The sequence below is a fragment of the Varroa jacobsoni genome, unplaced genomic scaffold (assembly GCF_002532875.2).
Source record: "Varroa jacobsoni isolate VJ856 unplaced genomic scaffold, vjacob_1.0 scaffold_599, whole genome shotgun sequence".
Taxonomy (NCBI): Eukaryota; Metazoa; Arthropoda; class Arachnida; order Mesostigmata; family Varroidae; genus Varroa; species Varroa jacobsoni.
In genome coordinates, this window is record NW_019213501.1 from 181,840 (window position 1) to 207,093 (window position 25,254).

At 39.7% G+C, this 25,254-nt stretch overlaps 2 protein-coding genes and 1 long non-coding RNA gene across 5 annotated transcripts in view; 2 read left to right on the forward strand and 1 right to left on the reverse strand.

The window, feature by feature from the left end:
• LOC111261830 (monocarboxylate transporter 12) overlaps positions 1-8,476 on the forward strand; it is a 44,522-nt gene extending 36,046 nt beyond the window's left edge. For both annotated transcript variants that reach the window (XM_086968856.1, XM_086968857.1), the window contains 6 exons: positions 1,753-1,967; positions 5,586-5,752; positions 6,186-6,415; positions 6,847-6,954; positions 7,123-7,289; positions 7,677-8,476. In XM_086968856.1, coding sequence (XP_086824982.1) covers positions 1,753-1,967; positions 5,586-5,752; positions 6,186-6,415; positions 6,847-6,954; positions 7,123-7,289; positions 7,677-7,920 — 1,131 coding nt within the window. In that variant the 3' untranslated portion in view covers positions 7,921-8,476. The remainder of the gene's footprint in view (positions 1-1,752; positions 1,968-5,585; positions 5,753-6,185; positions 6,416-6,846; positions 6,955-7,122; positions 7,290-7,676) is intronic.
• Positions 7,822-17,240, reverse strand: LOC111261831 (uncharacterized). 2 transcript variants are annotated; one of them, XR_015311685.1, is made up of 4 exons: positions 15,540-17,240; positions 14,963-15,072; positions 8,566-9,394; positions 7,822-7,912 (listed from the first exon to the last, which is right to left on the reverse strand). It is a non-coding gene; the product is annotated as an uncharacterized LOC111261831 (long non-coding RNA). The 2 variants fall into 2 exon arrangements; XR_002681227.2 differs by having other exon boundaries at positions 8,830-9,394; positions 15,540-17,234.
• Positions 17,241-17,813: 573 nt separating this feature from the next.
• Positions 17,814-25,254, forward strand: part of LOC111261829 (ankyrin repeat and BTB/POZ domain-containing protein 2) — a 47,998-nt gene continuing 40,557 nt past the window's right edge. The window contains exon 1 of the mRNA XM_022835650.2: positions 17,814-19,280. The gene's annotated coding sequence lies outside the window, so the exon portion shown is untranslated. The remainder of the gene's footprint in view (positions 19,281-25,254) is intronic.

The window sequence follows — 25,254 nt, forward strand, 5'->3', positions numbered from 1 at the left end:
GACACAAACCTTATTTTCCCTGTAAATTTCAAGTTAAAGCTCGACTTTGCACATGAAAACTTTGTGTAACACAAGTTCTAACATTGAAATCTAGAGGTAGTTGACAGTTATCATCCCGTTACATTTTCAATAATTCACCTCGCTCTTCCGTTGGAATTTGCTTAGGGCAACTAACGACGAAGAAAATACGAGACATACGAAGTTCTCATGTCGTTTAATCGCACAAACACCCGCCACAAATAAGCACAGAAAAAAAAATGTAAGAAATACAGCGGACGAAACACAGAGTTTAGAGGGAAGCCTAACCCCTAAACAAATTGTGCAAACAGCTAAAGGTTTGTCAAACTTACAAATTGCCGATTGACATAATAAGGAGATGAGCATATTGACAAGCTCGGCGTAGGAAAGCATATTTTACTTTGCAACGATATCTCCACTTAGCTCATATTTATATTTTGCCACCGGCTTAAGCCGCTTCCGCTGCAGGTACGAATGGAGCCGGAGAAGGTGCAGGCGTGAAGGGACCCTAATAGTTAGGCCTCGTTTGAGCTTTTTTGTCGATCGAAAGAATACATATATAGCGTAATTTCACAGCGGAGCAAAGTTTTTGCCACCTGATTCGAGAAAGATTGTACGTTTAGGCTTGTTGTAGATTACTACATTTTTGATTTAATTGATTGTAGTTTACCTATCCGGTTAAAGAAAGAATAGTTTTTCGCTTAGTTGGCCTTTTTGCCATTAAGTGATTAGGCCATTCGGAGGCGTAGGTGAATTCTTCTTTGACTATAACACAGAACAGCTGGGTAAGTGTATATTAACCATCCCTAGTCCTCGTACACAAACACATTAGAAAAATACATCTCGTCAAAGGAGGGCAGACAGCTTAATTGGATTTATATTTCACCATAGGTAAGTTTACCGCGCTAAAATCGAATCTACTGAAGTGTGTCCTCATTCATATGCATGATACACCCTTATAGTACCTGGACTATGCTTAGAAAGTATTCGCCAAAATAGTAGCAACAGAGAGCCTTTGTCTACTTCACTGACTCGTTCCCATTAGACGCAGGACGTCTGCTTGCGTATCCTTGTTTATTACTGGGCCAGCCAAATAAGACGTCTACTTCTTCTTATAATACTAGCTTAGTAGAGTTTTTCCTTGTTTATCTTTCCTGTAGCAGTCCGACGATTTCTGATTATGATTGTTCAGTGATCTGTCAAGATTTACCCGAAGCAGTTATTTCAACAGGCCATGGCTAGTTGACAGATGATCTCTCAAAGACAATGTACCGAATTCTTTGGCCAAATAATAGAACTTGGGTAACTAATTTCGATTTAGATGCCGATGAGGGCATAGCAACATATGTTAGCCTTGCGGCTGCACTCTTCGCAAATTCGTCCTAATATATCTTAGGAATGATTTAGGAGCAATCTAATAAGCTCTCTAATCTTTATCTATTTCTCTCTACGTTTCGCTGAGTAACGTCTACTCTAACTTTCCACAAACCAAAATATGTAGCGACTTAATAAAGACTATTTTGGGATAAAATGCAGATTTTACGTATGGGAATTACCTTTCAGTTTCTCGATACATTTGTTTGTTGAATTGTGTTAAATAATTGGTGCTATCTGGGTCCAGTTTACTGCACAGCAAGATCCGCAGGAGGTAGATCAACTATTATGTAACTCGATGTCACTTTGACATTTCGTATTAACAGCACGATCATAAATGACGTTGTGTACCCTTTCCAGATCTACCAAGCGGAAGAAGATGGCCTGTCGCGCTCGTCCTTATTGTACCTGCAGGTGTTTCTTGGGATGTCGTTCATCCTGGGCTCTCTAGCCTTTGGCTGCATTATTGTCAACAACCCCGACAGCTGCCACATAGCCAGACAGTATCTTTGCCAAGGAGCCTGTGCGTTGCTTGCGGTCTCGATATTGCTCTGCACTACAATACATGACTACAGGTATTACAGTATGCAATCAGTTATTGCTATATAATGCTATTTACAGATAAGAAAACGTAGCTATTCTGAACAAGATTCTAGATTTGTGCTATATTTACTCACGACTTACTTTAAATAACAATCTATCGCTTATCAATTGCGACCCGTAATTGAATCTTTATAATTTATAAACCTGTACATTCGGATTCGATTTTCGGCTCTACTCATTGAACAATAATGGAGACGCAGGCGAACTTTCAGCTAACCGTAACCAGTCGAAAAAAAATGTTACCCAAACCTGAACTCACCGTATTAAATAGAAGTGCTTCTTCTAAATATGGGTACCGTTTGGTGTTTCAGTAACCTATAATAATAACCTATAATAAAGTTTCATACCTATAATTGTTATGCTGTACCTCCGGTATAAAGGTTGTACATTTAGTCCACTGTCTCCTGTCCGACCATAGCAAATTCTTAAGTTAAACAAAGCTTACTTTTTCAATAGGCCTCTACGAAGCAGTGATGTCCTGGCCAAAGGAGATTATCGCTCACTGGTAACTTGAAAGTGATAAGTTCATTGGGCTCAGTCTCCTTGAGGCATCTTCCACAGCGAACTGCTCGGTGATGTCGTGGGAGGGCAGGTTAGGAAAAAAACCTGTTGTTATCCTTTAAGACGTTCAATACATAGCAAGCACAATAATAAAGATTTTCGTGTGATGTCCTGAAATCAGCTTTTCCCGGGACGAATAAGCCCTCGAGTGTTAGATAGATATCAGCGAAGAAATTTATTTGGTCTTTTGAAACAGTCTTTGTGATTCGGTCCAATTTGCTATTTTGAGAATTATACCTCATACGGGCAACGTACCGTTATACGCTTTATCTGTGCCTATTGACCTTACTATATTATACCAGATATAACACACATTTCGTAGAATTATAGCCGAAGTTAATCCATTTTTACCAAGTTTCAACCATTTGGTTACCTAAGAGACCTATCCAATGACATGCGTTCTTCCGTCTACAGAATACAATAAACATTAATTAGTGTGTATTATGGAAGGTAATAGTCATGAGTCGGAACGTTTTATAAAGTTAAACAACATAGCTTACCGATTGATCATGTCATCTTTGTCTCTGTTGCTTGCTTTTCCTTGCCTTTTTCTCCACAACGTTTCATCTGTATTTTAGTATATTTATATATATAAACGGGACGCAGATTGAAATATTTGAATACGTCCAACGTATTGTCGAGTACTTTGTTTGTTATCCCAAGGGCATATCTGTTAGGGTATGTTCTTTCCATACGACGGAACTGTTTCCACCTATGGACACAGAGGCGAGTGTCGTAATAGGGATCTCTCGTTCTTGTGAAGTCATGTGAGCAGCTCATTTCGTTCTATTGGAGGCAAATTTTTCTAATTGTCTATTGCCGTTAAAAGAGACTTCTGGTCTAGACTGAAGATATTTTAAGCAGAAGTAGAAGTGTATGAGTTCATAAATATCTTGGGATTCTAGAAGGAAACTTTCACCGCTTCCCTGTCGAAGTTCATTGTGCTTAAAAAGAACATCTTTCGGGTTGCTTCAAGAACAGCTAAACGTGCTGTGCTATGAAAGTCATCATCCTATCTTTCTCTGCATTCTGGCCGCGTTACGAATTGTATGATAGGTCTGTATTTAGATATATAGTAAACTCATACGCAGTTGACCTTTCCTTGAGCGTGGTAGAATTTTACATAATCCTTGCGTATTGGCTAAGCTATTCTGCTAAATATAGCTCCTGATATGCATCAAGTACACGATGAAAAAAGACGTAACGGATTCGCCTCTATCTGCAATAGCTACAGCCCCTTCTTGCACAGCCTCAAGCCGCCTTTTATTTATTTTTTTTTTTCTATATATATCGTTTTGAGACCACTACCAGCTTAGCAGTACAGACCTTCTATGAGGACATGTGATCCCGTTCGTTCCTGCACGAGCAATGTCAATGAGGAGTATCAGAATGGACGATTTCAAATTGTCGTCGAATACATAGCGCCTAGAGCGACACAAACTCAAAGAATAATTTAGGAATATGATGCACGCGTCGGCAATATTGTACAGCCCTGACGATGCGCTATGAAGATACGTTCGTTATACTATGTTCTTCGCCGAGTGAAATTGAAGTGACACACACACCTGTGAAAGCCTGATGAGCATGATTTGGGTGGACTCTTAATGGACTGACCATTTTAAGTAATTATCGTATATGTGTTATTTTGCGCTAATTAATGGAATGAAACGTATGAGTTGATTGGGCAATAACGCCCCTATTCGATCATGCTTAATTGAGAGCACTGACGTTGAAGTTCTTTCACAAACAACTCTAGAGATATGGCACACGTGCGATGCGTTAATTTAGCATAACACATAAATTTATGTGCCTACGATGAAAAACTGTATTCAGAGGCAACAATGATTCTTCCTGTCTCTCTATATAATAAGCAATCAGCGACATTTTATTCCATGTAAGCTCAAAATGATCCTGAGTCATATAGCCCTAGTACATCTTCACCTATATAGTTCCCAGGGTAATCATGTAACTCAATCTACCTTTACTTTGAAATAGAACAGGCAGATTTGTACTAGAAAGGAAAGTGGTTTGGTGTTTTGTTTTTTTATTGTTCCACGAAAAATCTATAAAACGCGAGAAAAGTATTTAACTGTTCCAAATAGCTCTACTTTTCAAAAATTTTGATAAAAAGATTCGGTGGTGTAAAATTTTTGACTTGGAGGCATCTAAAAAAAAATGTTTAATTTTGATAATATTAGAATTTCAAATAAACGTTCGCTGGCTAAGTGAACTATAGCTAAGAAAACAAAAGGATACACAGCCTTTGTCCCACATAGGCTCACTTTCCCTAATATTTTATAATGAAGCAAGCGGATATGTATTATAAAGTGGGTAGATAAGCTAAAAACTGTGAAATTTCAGGTTTATACTACCGTACATATTTAGCTGTTATTAACGCTATAGTTAGAAAATCTAACAACCTTTTTAAGAGAAAAAATTGTGTATTTTTATCATTTTGACGTGCACAGTTTGGTCCTATCCAGCTCAAAGGGTCGACGTTTGCAATAGATTTTGTTGATTTGAAAAGCGCCGTCCGCATCCGAGGGTTCTCTGTATACATAAAGGATTTCAGTCAGTCCATTGGCCAGCAAATGTTTTACCGTTATTCTGTTTTTTGGGTAAAGCCTATAATTTTCTGTTATGATCAGTTGTGAAATCTGCTATCTTTGTGGCCGAATCATCCCGTTTAGCGTAGATAGTTCGTTGTACTCTGCTAATTCAGGCTAGAAATATGTTGTAGGTTTCCCTTGATGTTTGATTAGCAGGAACGCGGGTTACTACCGAGCTGCCCCATAGGGGGGATCTATTTCTAGACGCGAGAAGACATAGAACCGAAAAAGATTTTTCATGGAACTGGATAAGGTCTGCGCTAACAACTCCAGCTTGAGGGAGGGAGGGACCCTAAACGAAAAAGTGTGCTTTTCATGCTGACGTATGTGTTTTAGATAGAGCAAAACACCTATTATCTTATGTATGCATATGTACAATTGGTAGAAGAATTTAAAGAAGCTCGATCTGTTTTTTTGTAGTGGCTACCTGACATTCGTGTGGTGTTATGGCTCATTTTACGGGGCGTACCTCTATTCATTGAAGATGTACACATTGGAAAAAGTGCGCGCTCGAAACTTCGCGAAAGCCTGGGGTTTCATACAATGCGCACAGGCGATCCCAGTTCTCATTGGACCACCAGTTACAGGTAGAACGATCCTTAGTCGACGTAAACAAGCTCGAACTTTTCTTCTTGTTATGCTGTTTAATTAATAGTACTTTTCGTATCTACTGCTATGAACTAGCAGCATTTTGAATTTGAACTAAGTACGCATGACAATTACTTGATATTTTATTCCTTCGAATTTAACTCTTCATATAGAAACCCAACGTTTTTAGCAGTTCTAACAGGGAAGCCAAATGAAACCGGGAACCGGCCCGCTGAAGAATACAAAGTGCATGTGGTTTCTAACGATATGTCTGAGTATACCAAAGTACGCCTGAATCTTTCATATGACAATCCTTAAGCATTGTCATGTATAGAAGTCTTGCACAAGTGTTTTTCTAATCATTCGTTCTCAAAAAGTAACTGTCGACCCAAAAAGCTTTAATTTAATAATTTTGTGGTATTCACCATGTAGCGTTCCTGAACGATTACTACGGGGACCGTCGGGGCTTTTTTGTCAGTGCGGGCTGCGCCTTGGCCGGTTCACTATTTCTCTTCCTGATCGACGTTCACAAAAGGACACGGTCTTCATCCGCTGCGAAAACCCTCCTAAATTCAGGTCAGCTTAATGGGAAAGACTGTCGCCGATGCTCGGACGCACCGAACGGCGACATTGCCAACGGGCTCCATTCACGAAGATCTTCGGTAAGATATCGTATCCTAAAACGCGTTCTATACATGCTATCAGTGTGCCGAGTTCATCCTGATATCGATATGCGCCTATTCTACAATGTAATAACTAATATACATAAACGTCTAGAGGACATTGAGGCTTAAAAAAATTGCCTAAGAGTCATAGCACTATGGCAAGATAGTTAATATTTGGGAGTTAATCGAACTTAAGCAGGCCGTAGGTAACCGTCGACGTGCAATATCACTATATACGTTGTTTAAATAATGAGAAAATAATATTTTTATTGATTATTCTTTTTTTGTTATTGCTTATTATACTATGAATAAGAAACACATATATGTTAATATATTTATATATTACACAAGCCATGGTGGATTAAGATGGATAGAGAAAATAGGACGATCATCGGTCTAACGATTATAAATGAATGCCTTGCGTTCAGGTACAAGATTCGATGGTGATGTTTCCTCGTCTGCTGCAAAGTCAACGCAGCTTTACGTTCAGCAATTATGCCGATCTGAGAAGACAGGAACTTACTTGTATTTCAGAGGTATACACATATCTAAGCTATTTGCAACAGTAATGTCCCATAGATATCCTATAATTTTTAAATGATATTGTTTTAGTGAATTTCTACCTAGAAGGTCTCATGCGCCGCTGCACATCTCACTGATTCCTCAAACATTTTTCTTCTTACTCCCCTGCCGCCTCGTCACAGGAGGCAATCATGGATAACCTGTTTGAGGATCTGATTGACGATTGCATCACTTCGTGCAACAAGGAAGAAAAGTATCTTATGTTATCGGAATATGAAAATAACTTAAATAAGGCACAGGCTCAGGAGGTTGAACGGCGTACAAGGATTGCCCAGGCAACTGCCAGAAGGTTAGCAGCTGCTTTTTAAGTTATTGATACACGAAAAGTATTTGGCGTTTCTCATGGTTGTTACGCATAGTCTCCATGGACTATCCATATCGTTGCAGTTTGCGTCTGCTAAGGCGGTTTATGTGCGTAGACCAGAAATGAATATAGACTAAAATTAGATAGTCCAAGTAACCAGAAGTATGACGATGGTAAAACTTATTGTTAGAAACTTTGCACAAAATACATTTTTGTTCTATCAATATATATATATATATATATATTCTGATTACAAATTATCCGTCAACGGTGCCCAGCCCAAATGAGCAATATCCATAATCCACATGCGATGAGGCAACGTGCCTCGGTGTTAGGGCTTACGCTTCACAATTTTACGCATTGTTTTTCCAGAGCTTCGATTCAAAATCCGGTAGTTCCCGTTGGGTACGATTCTAGCCGGGGAGCAGGTGGAAATGTGACCTTCTCATACGATCATTGTCCTAACTGCATGAGACTGGTCCCGACCAACGAAGACCTGAACGGATCGCCCCCACTACCCAGACGCACTTCGCCAAGAAGGTCTCTCTTTCATCGACCGTCACAAGCTGCTATCTGCTCTGTGGACGTCATCGAGGAGGTCACATCATCTATGTAAACGAACAGTTCCGAACAATAATAGGGCAATCTATAATCTTAGTTATGGATCAGTCAGAAGAGAAGCCAGGGCGAAATTTACAGGAAATTGATAGCAGCAAGTTAATCTCGCCCTTGTAAACCCTCAATTGGATTGTGCTTAAATACGTAAGGGATCCTATGAGTATATAGATATATTAGGATATTCGTCATGGAATATTAGTATTAACAATTTGATTCAGTGGATAATGGTGTACAGAACATTATTGATCCTGTTTTGATGAGAGTTATTTCTGGCCTTAATTGACAAATCAAACGATTTCACTGCTTTATGGCTAAAAATGAAGTAGATAATAAGAAGTAGGAGAATGATTCATAGCTGCAAGCACTGTATTCACTGCCATCTTATCAGTAACCGTAAAAAAAAAAAACTGCTAGTATAAAGCTAAGAAAGAAGAAGTAAAAAGCAAAGAAAAGCTACTCTATCGGCATTGATTACTCTACAGTCACATGTGATGTCTAAAAATTTGATGTTGGAAATAAAAAATTTACCGAAAGGTAGCACATCGGCGACCGTCCTAGCCGCGCACGTTTTTCCCATACGTAAATACAGGTGTATATATAATAATATTATATTAAAGATATCTGTGTACAAAAAAGTACTTACTTTAAAGGCACATTGGTATTACGATATGGTTCTTGTGATAATGGATAAATAAGATATGACGAGCAATACTATCTTGTGAAACAGCCGTTTAGTTGTTGACCCCTCCCGTGACCGACTGTAAATTATTATGATCGATATAAGTTAATGGCCTTTGTGCCATGTGCCATTCGGACAGCTAACTTAACTTTTGACCATAAAATTCGCGAAACGAATTTCATTATAACTTAGTTACAATGCCATATAATTTATTTGTAAAATTCTAACCGGAAATTTAAATCTAGCCGGGAACTGTTCAGGAGGGCTCGAACGAAGATCTGCTACACGTGCTGGGTGTACGTTGAATTGTTTCCGTTGCACCACCCATGATACTTAAAGGTGCCACATACGACTCTTTAGAAACTCAGTAAATGTTTGTGCCTAGTAATAAGTAACCATAAGTTGTATTCAAGTAGCATTTGTACAAAACTTGTATACTTGTATATAAGAAAATTATGAGATAAACTTGAAAGCTCCTAATAATGAGGTAGAATAATAATAGCACCAGAAGCACATAACATTCAGCGTATAGAAAACGTCATATGGTATCTACCTAGCAGTTTGCTCTAAAGATCGCAACGTCGAAGGCTTTCTAGATATAAGCACATATATATTCGGGTATATAAGAATACAGACGTCTAGAATTTTAGAGATTTGTTTAACTTTGATCGTGTCGGAAACTTAAGGAAGAACTTTTTATTTTTTAGAAGCATTATTTATGTGCACGAATGCCAGTGAATATGACTCGCGCCCTCAGCGAGTCGTCGCTACACGTCCCCTGGGTGTTACGAGCCTGAAAATAAATTAAAGATAATTTATTACTAAAAACAAAAAAGACCTGTAAGTGTTGTGCAATGAGAGAGGTAAAGCCAGGAAGCCGGTAACCGTCTGAAAGCTTTCGGTTTATTGTCATTGAGACCCCACAACAATCAGGGACAATGATTGTGCCAAAGTTATTTATTACTTTTACGTGTCTGTCGATTTTTATTGTCTGAGAGTAATAACATTTTGTCCTTCTGTGTAAAAGCAAACCTTATTAATATATAAATATCTGTCTGTGAACATAGACGTAACAATCAGGTGTAACTGAATAAGCGCATGGCTGCATATGTAATTCTACTAAGGAAAATCAGGAGAATGTATAATGTTATATTTTATATCAGAGTATAGCTATCGTAGGCCAACTTGGCTCTTTCAGAAAGTTCAGTATTCAGAAGTTCACTCATACAAGCGCTATGAATAGATAGTCCGCAAGAACGGAAACAACAACGAAGTGCTATATATACACATATATAGATGTACTACTGAAAGTTCTTTCAGGCTATGGCAAACCGACGAACTTCGGAGCCAAAAACGACAAGGTCGTAGAAGGTCAAATTATAATTTAGCTATTGAGAAGGATTTCATTGATTGAAATTACAGGGAGCTAGGAGCAGCACGTACTCATTGTAGTTTGTATTGGTGACGGCTAAGACAGAGCAAATAATGTTCCACTAAGTTTATGTGGAATCACACAGAAAAAAATGTATAAATCAGATAAAAATGAGAGACTTTCATAGAGAAAAGTTGCACTAAGATAAGATTTAACACGGCGAGACATAAACCAACTATCGACAATGTTCCAATGAACAAATATATAGATATATATATATCTATATATATGAAAGATCGACACCAATTAAACAATAACCGTAATAATCATTACCATAAATATAATGACAGGAAGAGGAGGAACAGAGGACAGCTAGGATATATGAATTTTTAGACGCAATATTTTTGGAATGAGATTTCGAATGTTGTCCAAATGGCAAGCGTTTATGTACAAGGGGCGTTGAATTTGACTGATTTTTGAACGTATCTGGATGATATATCAATTATATATATACATATATATATATATATAGCCCATATTTAAGTATTTTTTTGTTTTTTTATGACACAACTTGGGAAGTTATGAGGCGCTACAGCAGATAGACCTCTGAAATTTTCGCCCATTATAGAAGTATCTATGCAAACATCCGAACTACCTGTATTATAGTATTTTCACAACGATATTCCACGTTAAAATAATATCTCCCGAAACAGCAAATGACTCCTGGCCAAACGAGGTGGGCAACAAATGTTTGGTCATAATACTTATCGCCTATATTTATAATAATGCAATTTTCATGAATAATTAATTATTCATACGCTCATGCCTTTGGTACGTGTTTTTTCGAAATATTCTGCACACAATCGCAAGCGCCTGCTGTTTGAGACGGTCGTGTGTGATGCTGTCGTGGAGGGAAGAGTGTCCTAATTGGCGGAGCGAGTACGAGTAAAATGTGATACATTAACAAGTCCTTTCTTACTATAAACCCTTACTACCACCGTACTTGTTAGCACTATGATATAAAATTAACGTTTCAGTGGTCATTATGACAAAAATAACTGTTAGACCCAACCATAACATTAAACAGCAGAATTAAACACCCTAAAACCCAGTGCCAGGCATACTAACGTAACGTAACGGCGTCTAATATTAGCATATAGCGCCTGATGGGTTGTCCCAATGTTTTATCAATCAAAGCTAAAGAACCAGACGCGCCATTATTTTTTTTTTATCTATAGCGGAACGAATGCGGTAATGTCTATTCGGATCATTCGTTCATATCGATGGCTATTGTTGATTTCTATTCCGCTGTTTTATTTCAATATGTATTGTCCGTGCACGTAACCAGGCCGTGAATTCATTTCACCTCATACAATGTTGTGACTGCTTTACGCTTGAGAAAAAACGTCCTCTACGCATAGATGGCGCTCTATTTTAGGTCATTTCGAATAATCACATGCGTCTTATGTCCCTAATAGGATAATCCCCCTAAGGATAGAATAAACGCTAGTAGAAGTGGAAGCTCGACGGGCTCGGAAATGGTTCTAAATGGTACATTTAAGTGAACCCCAAATGTGGGGTCCCAGCACTGAACAGCTTACAGCCCATACACTACGCAGTATTACTAAATAGCATCTGGGAGAAACAAGAACTTTAGCGATGGACAAAAAGCAAAACCAACTAATACATTACAATGAAGAAACGCACATTATCCCATATTGTTTTGGCCCTCAAGTGGCAAGTCACGGTAAAATTTACCATAGCGCGATGTGAGACATTTGTACATGTAAGAGACAAAGTTGTTAAAAACGATTTGGCAATTGGTCACTCTAGTATCGTATTTGTTTTTCGTTATCTAGCGGAACAGCGGGCTAACAAAGCCCAACAACACAATAAATCGTAAATACGAACTGGCGATTCTGGCAGCTAAGGAAACAGTAACAAAATTCACGTAAAGAAAATACGAGGTTTTGCCAGGCAGTACAGAACCATAACCGAACTTATCTAGAGTTGTATATGCTGCTGTATATAGCAGGTTTCCGCGCGAAGGAAACTTAACTGATGCAAAGTTATAGAAATGTTACATCAAGAAAGAGAATGATAAAGATGAAGGAATTTCCTCAGCTCTTTGAGGAAACAAAAACAAAAAGCTTCAATAGATTTTGTATTTGATAAATGATTTGTTTAGATAACAACGAAAATAAGAGGAATAGAAAAATCCATTAGTGTACCCGACAAGCAGTAGGTGTCTTCAATTTAGACATAAATATACATTTTTTCTTCAGCTGTATAAAATTCCCAATATTATATTGAATATTCGAAGAGCGAGCTTAGAAAATCGTGTAAAAAATTCACGATAAATCGTCTAGCTTTTTTTTTCTTTAGTTTCATCGTTCTTGAGACCTGGGGCGTAGTCTAGATTTTTAAGGGTAGAACTGTGCGTTATGATATTTCACAAGTTATTTCTGTAAAAAGTATCTATAATTTTCTAGCAACTTCGTTAGTCATATCAGCAAACATCATTTCAGAATCGCTGCAACATATTTATGGTACTTTTGCAAAAACCGCTAACTAGCCACGTACATAGCTTCAATGCTAGCTATGCACGTGCCAAGTCAAAATGAGTATAAGACAATAGGAGACCGCTTCTAAAATTAAGCACTTAAAAATATCAATAAAAGTTGAAGATGTGTTTATACGTACTGTTTGCTCTTGTTCTACTTGTTCCAAAAAAAAAAGATAACACACAAAATCTTGATAAAAGTCGCCCTAGCAGATTACGCAGGAGATGTGTCAATAGTAGCAATAGATGAATTGACGCCAAAACAGGAACTCAAATGTCCAAGTAATATCAAGCTCCTTATTTAAACTTTAGAGCTTTACCAAATTAAATTGGTTTTGGATTCTTTCCTTTATAGCCGATATAAAATTTTTTTTATCTTAAACGATAAGTTAATAAAGCGTCCTCCAGATAAACCCATAGACGAAGTTTATCGATCTAATAAATTTTTAATGTATAATAATTCTAATTAGACAAAAGTAGGTGCACAATGTAGAGTAGGAAGCCGAGAGTAGTTGAAGGCATAATTAGTGGAGGTCATACATTTCATAGATCGTAAGGGCAGTTTTAGCAGAAAAACAAAAGATCTGGTGTAAAGTGATACATATGTGGTAACAAAAATAAATGAAATACTAGTGAATTTTTTACGGAATATAATTCCGTAAAGAGATCACGTAAGTAATATACCGAAAACGATGACAAAAAAAAATCTAAGCCTATGCGAAGAATACATATCGAACCCATATATAGTAGTAATTAGTAGCAGTCCTGTATGCTCTAAATGAAAATCCGTCAAGTCGCATTTTCGAACGTTTAAACAGCGCCGCTCATGGGTAGCGGTTAATGTAGTAACAACTTGTGTATTTGTCTCGCATGACTTGTTTTTTACGTTTTGCCCTCGCTCAAGGCAACAGAAGCGAGTATCTTCAATTTCTCCGAAATGTTTTCTAATTTGGGTAAAACATTTAGTCCGCAGCATATGCGCGATTATGCATAGCCTTTTCTGGGGCCGCTCTCCAGATACGTCGGGTCTCGGACTGCCAGACGCATTCATTGTAGTGGTGCCGTAGCGGACGATGGCGACGGATAACAAAATCCAGCTTCTTAGTCTCAAAGCGTTCAAATGTTATCTGGTTCTGTTACCGCTATAGCTACTCCTGCTACCGTCATTGCTGCAGGGCACAGGCTAAGCATAGCTTTGACTCTGGAGAAACCGTTTAATAACGAGTCCCCTATGTTTAAGTTAAATTCTGCTCATGGCACTGCTGGGCCATCTAGACTACGTCAAAATCACTTATAGTTACTCGCCTATTACGAACAATACGGCTACAGGCTGTGTATACTATACTAAGCGTTTTGCTCATCTTAATAATGGTAAATACAAAAGTGAACTAGAGCTACGGATGGCCATCAACGCACAGATTATCACGCACGGATGTACCCTTGTTGGAGATTGCACACCGAAATCTTGAGGAAAATTGTACTGCTGAAGACAATGTGGCTGTTGACATCACATTGTCTTCGCGCTTGCATCTTAACTTCAATTTGGCCCTCTATGCTAGGAAGGCTTTGATTAAGCAGATAGCTATAAACTAAGTAAGTTAGCTTAGTTTATAGCTATCTGCTTAGTTTATAGCTATTATATACATGTTCGTAGAACTTAGCGTTCATACAAGTCAAGCTGCGCGAAGCCAGTTTTCGAACGTGTGACGAGCGAATTATGACGTGTACTGCCGTCTCATGGTTACTACTGTATATGTGCGGGTCTGTTTCGGAGCTTTCAAACGTGCACGTATGTTCTTGGAAAACTTTATGCAACTTAATGGGGCGAGAAGAGACTAAAAAAGCTAGACAAAAGACTAAAAAGCCTTTTTTTCTTAATCTTAATTTACAATTAATTTATTACTTAATTTGTTAGAGCTTAAGGACAACGTTTGCTAAGCTTTATTGAATATCTAAAATCGTGATAATAATTACTATTAGTTGGAGGAAAGGAATGTGATAGAAAGAACTGACATGCGTTTCGTAGTGCCTCTTCCCCGTACAGGGGACCCTTCGTCATAGACAAAATAATAGTGCAGTACAAGAAAGTACATCTTGGTGAGCAGTTCTTGATATATTAGTGCTCGGTACTTTATATTGAGTAATTTCTTTTTTAGACCAGGTTGTTTCATATAATTCCGACAGAACTTCTGGCCATGGATCGAGTGTGAGCAAGAAGAATCGGGACCTCACAGAGCGCGAAGATATCATCGTTATACGTTGGGCTGCACAAATCAGTTCAGTCGAAGGAAGTTCTTCACATCGAAAAAGTTTGCTTCTCACATTTATTTCAGGTTATGCAGAGCCTCCGGTAATTTCATTAGGTTTCCTCTTGCTGTTTTTCTTATTGCCTGATGGCAAAAGCCGATGTTGCTTGATATGCCTACCTTTATGCTATCGGTCGCACTGGCGTTTCGGGGCTATTGGATCTTCATTTTTTTCGTGTTTCTCTCAGAGCATTGTAGCGTAGCTCAGATGGCTATATCGTAGATAGCTACTGCACAGAAGGACGAAAGAGAGCAAGTAGGAGAAAAACCATTGCCCATGACCATGTAAAAATGTACAGAAATAGTTAGTAAACTTCTATTGAGGAACGAGATTCTACGGGACGCAAATGATACACGGTAACAAATAAATGTGTTCACATGAAAAGCAGGTGCGCTTCTGGGCCGTTTTAAACTATCGAAATATTTGAACACATGACTGAATCTATCGTACGTGGCAGCATTAGGAACGTAGTAGCCAAGAAAGATATTAATTAGCTAAAAAATCATATCTTCTGTATATCAACTAATTTCCGTTACGCTTCTTGCAAATTCCCTGAAGCTGTCTGAGGTCAATATATGCCTAAGAAAGCTCTGAAGTTATACAGCAGCAACCAGATATTGAACTTCATAACAGATTAAAGTTTCAAGTAACTAATTAACGGCAGTATCGAATGAAAAACTTGAAACATTTACATACTTATAACTTGGAAGATTTCTTCTAAACTGAGCTGTAGGCGACACATGCAAAGCACTAGCTTCCGTACGCAGTACGAATTTACGCCAGTAAACACGCCGTTCCCATGTTATCGTTCCTTTAAACCCCTACGAAACTCTAGTGGGATTTTCTGCATTTTTAATCGTCGCTTCGTTTGCGCGTTCCGCTACTCATACTAAAAATACGATATCGTAGCAGACGGCGTTGTGCCGTTGTAGCATGTACTTGCTACGAGCAAATTCTCTGCCACTGGTATTCGTATTGTTCGCTCGTCGCAGTCTCTAGCAGTCGACCGGTCCTCGCCTGGTAACAGCGAGCGACTTTTGTCGTCTTGATGCTGCACGCGGTGACAATGACGGTAGTGATCTTTAGGAATCTGCAGCGGAAAACCGGACTATGGCAATGGGGACGTGATGCTGGATTCTTCACATACCGACTGCTTGCTAATGCTCGTCGATAATCATCCGGTGTTTCACTGTCAGCCGTCGTTATCCCGCCTCGCGTCCGCTTTTACTTGTACTGTTGACGTTTGTCTAAGTGTCTGACGATCTGCCGATATTTTCGACTGTCGAGAGAAAAAGTAGATTTGGGGTCACACAATGAGAAGCGCAAGCAGTCGACAGTCAATAACAGGACGACAAGAAGTTCTTAGAGAAACAACAGATTCTCAATGCGGCTATTCATTAGAAATTCAGTAGCATCGGATCTATATCGTGGTGTTTGCCACAGTTTGGTGCACTCCGTTGCCCATAGTTCCACATAAATTTTCACGATAATCAACGCTCATAATTACTTGTGAAAGGTTGTTTCAGGTGCAAAGCATAGAAGCATTAAATCTCGACAGTACGAAGTCCTAATAAGTATGTGTACGAAGATGTATGTACATAAGGATATGCACGAGAATAATAGTTTCGTGATAAAATCATTTTTGCCGGCTAACTCTTCATCTTTTGTTAGAACAATTCCACGTTAACTTTGTTTATAGCCGGTTAGCGCTTCCGGCTCACATTGCAATTACTCGTATTAAGCCCCGTATTCCGACAGCTCTTCGAAGCAGTGCCGCATGGCGATACTGAGGCCTGTCGTGCAAAGGATAGCTAGCAGTCAGCTACGCAAAAAGGCCCGCACCGAAATTTTTGCAAACGTCAAACAATCATCAGTAACAGTCGAGTATGTACGTCATGGCGACGTCCTCTCGATAACGGTGAGCGGTCAAGCTCCACAAAAACGATCACTTAACATTAGACAAGGCCTTGTTTGATCCGGCTGTAATCGCGGTGACCAACTAAACGCCCAAAACTCGCAATCCTTAATTGTTACTAGCCATTTGATCGGGTCGTATTAGCTTCCGACAAGTGGCCTTCCCATCCACTTATTGACGGTTCCCATCAGTTAAGTTAACCTAGCTGGCTAAGTATGATTTTATTAACTAACTCAACCACGGCAGACAGGAACCACAAGGCGACTATGGTAAGATCGACTTTGGCACGTGTGATCCTCTTATCCCTGCAATGCCCTCATAATAAACAATGCCTATCAAACAATATTAACGATATACAGTGTTGTGCCTAGAAAGATTGATAAATCATTACGCTCAAGCGACGATACGTTAGATCGGCCATAAGAAAAGTTCAAAAAGAAAAGAGGACGACTTCGCAAAGAAAACGAAAAACGTAGGGCATATGGTTCTAGGGACAGCCAGCATCTGAATAGTTCAGTCAATCTATCGGACCAACACATAATTTCAACATCGCTCCATAGAGGGCACCACTAGTCATCGATTCTGCTGGCTCATGAGGAGATGCGGCGTACACGCAACGCACATAATCGTATGTGGTAGTATATTTTGGATAGTATATGAGCAGAGCGATAATTTTTAAGGATGAATTCAGGGGGCCAACCAGTATGATGTCGATTGCGGCTGTAAACGGTTTCCTTCAGATATTGGCGATCCAAATCAGCTTCTTGGCTTGTATATGAGATAGACGGTCTGGTTGTATCCAGCGAATCTGAATATTCCAGTACACCTACAGCGATACAGTTATTATCGAAAAACTAGGTTCTAATATACTGGCTTCACACTGATATTCCATCCATTATCCTGATACTTGCGTCCTCTGATCGCTCCACCCTATCTGAAACGGGGACCCTTGACGGCAGCGAACAGTGCGCGCAACTACCGGCTCTTCAGACGGATCGACCGTCTGGCAGGAGGAGGAGGAACCTCAGATTGTTCGTTAAAGGCATCGCTGGTGATAAGTACCAGCCGCCAAAGACAATGTAAAACCGGCCACAACCAATCGAAGCTCGCCGATCATAACGAATAATAACAACAATAACATTAGTATTAGAACACCAAGCGAAAGCCCCAGGCCGGCATCAAGACTAGGCCGGGTTGAAGGAGTAAAGGTGACTGCTTCTGCAGTAAAAGCGTAAGCAAAGGCTTCCAATGCAGAGCGCCTCGGTATTCGTGCCCGATATTCAGAAGCGAACGCCCCGAGTGCAGATACTTACTAAACACGGATATTGTCTTCAACAATAGTATACCAAACATATGTGTGCCATGTGCTTCGCAGTTATGAGTGTGATGATTATCATCGTCCGTCAATTAGCCCTGATCAAGTGAAAATCAGAGACTTCATACAAAACATATTTAGGGCAATTGGAAAATTGCCGGATATGACCAGTGCATTTTTTGTTTCTAGTTCTTTGGAAAATTAAAGTATTTGTCCGTAGGGGTTCGTTATGATCGCACACCCACGAGGACCAAGTAACCCGGGGGGTTTGACCGGATCCATAAGTGAAATTTAATTTTTCACGGCAATATCTCAAGCGGTTCAAAGCCGAGCATCTTCTTGCAAAACACATTGTATTCTATAAACAAAAGTAGAGCTAGTAGCGGTTGATAGATTGTGCAGTTAGACATCCCGACCTGGTCGAACGCCCGAGTTCCAAACTCAAAGCCACGGACTCGTCTGCATTTCGTTGGTGCTTTTCCCGAGCTTTTTTATTTTTGGTTAGAAAGAATAAACAGTATAAAACATCCTCTTGGGCCATCTGTGCCCGACCTTGGCCTCTGCCCCGGGTGTACCCCTTTGGGCGTTTTAGAGCGGAGAGTTGAAGAAGACACGCGCTAGCCCACATCTGGCAGCCGAATCAGCAACAACGACAACCATCCCACTTCCTGAGAGACCGCAAAAACGAATCCATTTTAATTTGCGACAGCGTATACAAATCTTCTCGCGAATGAATCGGAGTGAAGGAAAATTTGAAGATCATTGCTGACGCCTTCACAAGAAATTACTAACAGCAACAATAGCTGAAGCAAGAGCTGTTACCAGTTTGCATGTACGAAGCATTCTATATTAGTGTGTGAAAGTGTTGTCCGAGTTGTTTGAAACGTGTTGGCGTTAAAAAACCTTTACCATCAAGCCAACTGTTTAACGGCCACCTGGACTCATATAGCATTACACATCTGTAATATGTTGAATTTCGTGATGGTAACGCAAACGAAGCTACTTATTGGCATTGATTCATATCATTAAGGATCGCAAACCTAATCGTTGGAATACGCACTGAAGATTCTTTGCCTCCGCTCCTATGGTGTCCTGGAGTGGTGGACTTTGACCAAGAAAAAAAAGGAACAGTGAATGCAGAATGTTTGGTAGTGGTAGGCAGCAGCCGGAAATTCAAACAATCGACGGAGCCGATTGAGATAGCGAGGTGAGATGCACGAAAATGATAGATTTACAAAATACCTTGCAAACATCTAATCTGTCCTGTTTGCTCCGTACCGAACAACCCGCCTGGTGTAGACTAAGGTGATTAGATACCGGCTAACATTGTGTACGTTTATGTACCTTCGAGATCACTACGAGTATGCATAATATAATAGTCGTATAAATTAGTAATAATAATAACACACTATGGCGGTCTTCAGTGAATCACAAAGTTTTAAAATTGCCGTTAAAGCTTATCGGCAACAAAACTAACAGAAAAACGACCAGCAGCGAAGACACAGTGCATAAGCTTACGTAAAGGATGAGAGGTTTCCTAATCCGAACTGTGAACATTGTATTCTGAGTCTGATGCGATTTGGGATCAAACAAAAAGGCCTCCATGAGATGTGTAAATAGTTTTCCCATCCCGCTCTTTAACGGTGAATCGGAACATATAGTAATATATATTTCACACTCATTAAACACTGGGGGATCCGAATGGCAAGATAAATAGCGAAAGTATTTGAAATTTCTTCAATATTGCATTAGATAGACGAATGCTGAATATACGGAAAACCGTGCCAGAAGCCATGCAAGTAAAAACATTTGCTTCTCACATCGAAAATAACACACTACACATGTAATATACATAAAATAAGTTACTTGTAAGGTAAATGCTACCTGCAAAAAACCTTCGTCTTTGTTTGTACCGGCTTTATAAGTTAGCCACTTATTTTACATGAATTGATACAGCTTTTAAATTAAGTATCTATGACAGTATTTAGGTTTATATTACAGTAGAGACTGCGTCAACGACACATTTACATAACATACCTTAGAGAGCGATTTCAAACATTTTCGTTCACATATATACATACAAAATATTTTTGTTCTCTTAAAAATACATATGAAGGTTAAGAGGCGTAAACTCATCGTCAGCCTTTGAATTCCGAAAACAAAAAAACATTAGGCGCGTCTAAATTCATAAGGCAGACTGCCTGTGTGCACTCAAGCGTCTTTTCAAGGTATCGCATGTACCGAGTCTTTGCACAGGCGTTTTATTGTTATCCTGAGCTGAAGTCTGTCTGTGTATTTCAGCTCGCCCCTCCCTACATTCGAAGGACATTTCGACGTTAGAGATCGTTGAGCACCAACCCGTTTCTACATCATCGTACATTGTAGCATTGACTACCTTTCATTTTGCACTCGTAGAGGCGAGTTTTTCGACTTTAAACGAGATTCTTTCTTGGCTCACGAGCAGTTTGTTTGCTGCAGCCATGTTCCTACCGACGTGCAGTCTTCAGATCGCGACAATGATGTGACACATGCCGAAAACGATAACAACAGAATTACCATCGCAGACCCGCCTAAATTCGTCACAAACTCGACTTTCTACTTCGTCTGCCTTCTCCTGTCTCTTAAAATGCTCCTTCACGTTTCGTCTTTCTTTTGCGTGTTCCCATTAAAAGGTAGTCCGATACTCAGTAGACAAAGAGAGTGGTTCATCGACTCAACTTACGAGCTAGTGCTCCGCATTCTATCAACTAGATGGAAGTTAGATAGGGGACGAACTTGCTGCGAGCTTTTATGTGTGCAGGCAATTCGATGCAGATGCAATGCGTATGCGTGATCTCGATATATTTTTGAGGTATAACATTAAAAAAAATTTACAGTCGTCTTTCTCTGCTAGCAAAGGGCATAAAATGTTGTTTTAAGTTAATTAAATGTCCGTCCATACAACGTGATGAGCAAGTCGTAGCTGGCTGAATTGAGCCGCAGAGGCTGACGTGGCCGATAAGGGTTGCACAATGCAAATAACATGCTCTGCTGCTTGTTGATTAATTTTTTATTTACGGGAGGAGCTAAGCCTTTAAGAGAGACAAGATTTCGAAAAGAAACGGCAAGTGGGACCTCGTCAACGCCAAGAGATTTTCTAATAAATACTTGTACCGACAGGGTTGACGGGCAGAATCTAGAAACGAAGGCTCCTGTGAGGTCATCCTGTGAGATCTGAGGAATTGGTTCAACTCGTTTATATAATGATAATTAGGTTTTCTGTTGTTACTTCATTAGCTTCTTTACATGACCGTTTCGAACAGCGACTTATCATCGACTTCTCTGAGGTTAACATAGCTGGTCACAACAGAAACTTGAACGATGAATGAATTTCCAGAAATGAAAACGACCAAAATAGTTGCTTTTCATTTTTCCTGATATTAAAGTACATTAAGGAAATATGCATGTATAGAAATACTAATGCATATTGACTGTTGGAACTAATTTTGTGTCGAATAGTAATACTGATAAATCGATAATTTCTCCCCGGATAGTCCTGCCTGTTGGTCCGCTTTATGTGATGTAATAGGGAACTGGGCCTTTGACTGAATTACGGGTAAGAGACAACTCCGTCTAATGCAGTGATAGAATCCAGCTATATTTCGTCTTTTCATGTCTATGAACCCCTTTTAGTAAATTAGTTACATTTCTCACAGTGATTAATAACATGGCAGAACGCTAAAAAGAGCCAAAACAAACCCTATTATAATTGAACATAAATCAATCTAGCTTACCTAACTAAGTGACAAATATAAACAGAAGCTTGATGGATATTTGAACTTTATGTAAATAGAACACGAAAAATAGAATCAAACGTAGACCTATTCAAAGTTCCATTTATATACTGTCGGTGCAGGTAGCCTCAGCTTCTATCTCTGTGCCAAATCCGCCGGGTCTCTTGAACGAAACTAAGCTAAGAGATAATGACAATGGTCTGCAATGGAAACAAGCATGTTATAATCCCTTCATAGTTATCGTTTTCATCCTTTTCTACTTTTAGATCTTTGACGATTAGGTCTCATCCAGCAGAATTTTCTCTGCTATGTCTCGTTATTTTTTAGCGGGCTCATCATCTCCATTGCCAAAAGCAAAAAGACGTGCAGACACATTGTAAACAGACTGTGCTGATGGGGACAAGCATTATCTGCATCTGACCATGATTGGCTCACCTGTTCGAAACGGTTATTAACGCTACTGACAGATAAACGGCCTCAAACAACGACGAACGATCTTGACAGTGGCACAGCCATCACAGCAGCGCAACAACAACCGAAACTGTTGTTTTTTTGTAATTTTCCGAAAAAAAAAAAATCATTTAGAATCCGACTGGATCTGATCGCCGTGAAAAATAGCGGCCCATTGTCTAATACCTCCTGCCCCGTATCAAGACTTTATTAGCAAATTTACAGTTAACCGAGACACGATTGTGTGTGCCTATAGGCGTTTTGTTGGCCGTGCCCAAGGTAAAAAGAAAGCAATATAGAGAAAAGTACATTCATTGACCAGTTGATTTACTAGTTCCTTTTATTGTCTAGCCTATCGATCTCTGGCCTTTCGGCACATTCGCACGCAGACGACTCTAATAAGCGTTGTCGCCGTGAGATGAGATAAGGCTTTAAAGTTTCACAAGCCACTAAGGAGTCTAGCCTTAGCAGGGCTCTAAGAACAACGAGAGAAGCCTGTCGATCGTTTTGGTCAGTTAATCAATTAAAACATTTCTACATGCATTTTATATGTAAGAATGATGAATGCATGTGAATCACCCTGTTCTGCATCGTACGGGCTGCTCGAGACGCTTTTTCTGCTTGAATTTTGTCTGAGGTAGATCGAACACAAATTAGTCGACGAAGATGGCAAACTATGTGGGTGGCAGTGTTTCACTTGTCCACTTCCATCTTAGTGAAACCGGTCCTGGGCTCGTTGTTGCCCGACAACAGGCCATGCCCCTTGAAAGCCTACCAAGAAAAGTAAATTTCTTCTAACGACTGCATCGAATACCAAAGCATACGCCTCACTTCCTTCAACAAAACTGTTAAAGTAGTGGAACTTCGGCTGTGCACAAATTCGCCCAATCTTTATCTTATTATGTGACATCATTGTGCAGTATCGAAAAACTATACGAAAGAGTTTGTCAGGGACCAAATGTTCATTGTAGACAGGACGATCGCCATCGGAGAGACTTTGATAACCATTGGAAGGTAATTACGATCAGCAAACACTCGCAGCGGTTCTGGTCTGAGTAGAGACCTGGCAACAGTATATACAGTATGGCAACAGCAATAACGTGCTTATTTTCAGAAGATGCTCTGTGTTCCTTCGTTGGAACTCTCTCTCTCTGTTTAGAAAGGCCGTAACATCCGAAAATAACAATAGCAATAGTAGTAATACTAACGGCGTATATTAATTAATGGGCCGATTAAGAAACGAATTGTAGACCTAACACCGGGCGTGACAATGGAATCGAAGCAAGCGTAAATGACATCATTACACGCTAACTGTCGATCGTAGCCCGCACGCGAAATGAGCTAGCACGCTCACCGCTAGTGAAATATTCTAGAAAAGCAAAGGTCCTAATAGCACGTAGCATACTCATATAATTTTGTGATTAAGTTCGTATAACGAAACTTGTAGATGATACCTTCGGTGTAGCTTTCTTTTTGTACTATTCCGACACGACAGAGCGGCGCGAGTTGACTTCAAGTTGAAGTACGTGCAGCAGCGCTTCTTACTTAGTTGCTAACGAAAGCTTTGTCGACTCTATAACGGGCCTTGCTTCTAGAGTTCAACCTCTTCATTTTACAATGTGCTATTAAATGATGCCTGGAGCCACATCGGTATTTGAAGGCGTCTTCGCGTTTCTGCAACACACTGCATCCATGGTATGGTCAATTGAAGGTAAAAACGAATCCGCAATTCTAGCACACACTAATGAAACGCGGTCGTTTTCAGATCAAGGACTATCTTAAATTATTCGTCATTGATTTAAGGGATCTGACTTGAGCTGCATTTGGCCGACCAAGCGGTTCGCGCGAACGTGAACTTTTCGTATAGTCGGTACTCATATGTTGGGACCCTGGGGGCAATACTTCCCAATCTTATACATTACAAACTTTCGAGGGTACGCGGTTACGCTGTCCTCGACAATTATTCATTTTTGTTATGGAGAATTGATCGATGCCAATATTTCGACGTAACACTCGAATAAAATGGTACAATATAAATGTAATTCATATGATATAATGTCTTCATACGTAACAGGTAAAACATGCACCAGAAATTGATACTGGTCATATTAACAGCCAACCAGTCTACAATCAAAGCAAAAACTTTTTCCGCCGAGGTAGACATATTGGCGTCGTCTTCGTACACTACATTCAAATTGCTTTGATTGCTTATACTGTTAAATAAACGAGTCATAGATTGATAATTTCCCGAGAGGCTTCGCGCGTACGCCAGCTTCTCTAACTTGTCGGCGTTGTCGTCTCCGGCTGGTAATTTCCGACAGTATCAGTACTCCGGGTAAATGTGTTTATATTAGACTTTGTAACAGTTTTACCACCGCTAGCTGCGTTCTGTCACCAACTGATGGACGATGTCAGCAGACATTTATATATGCAAACGGTTGACGTTGTCAACCTTCCGCAACCTTTGATGAGGGTCCCCCCCACCAGGCCAGATAGGTAGACCAAGAAGACGAAGCGCATAACGATGGCAGCTGATGTCTGCTAAAAATCAGATGTTGTAGAACGATCACAGAGGCAAAAGAATGATGAAAATATATCGGCTGAGGCTGGCGTAGATGTGCGATTAAGCTCAATCAACGTCACTGAAATTGAGTAACCAAAATAGCTAACATTTATTTGAGATGGATCGTTCGTTGTGATTCTGTCGCGACTGGCGTTTCTGTTCGAGGCTTAATAAACATCTAAAGTTGATGGTGATTCAGGCGATTAGCTGTGGCTCTTTGATCTGTTCTGCTTCGTTGCCATGAAAATAAAAATACGAGTCGCTCCTAACAGTAATCCCAAACTGAAACGAGAGCCTGCTAACCGAAGATCAAATCTGAAAATTTTCAGTTGTTGATATCCTTTTTTCCTAGATAGTGAGTGAGAGCTAGATATGCATCGAGAATCCTGCTGAAC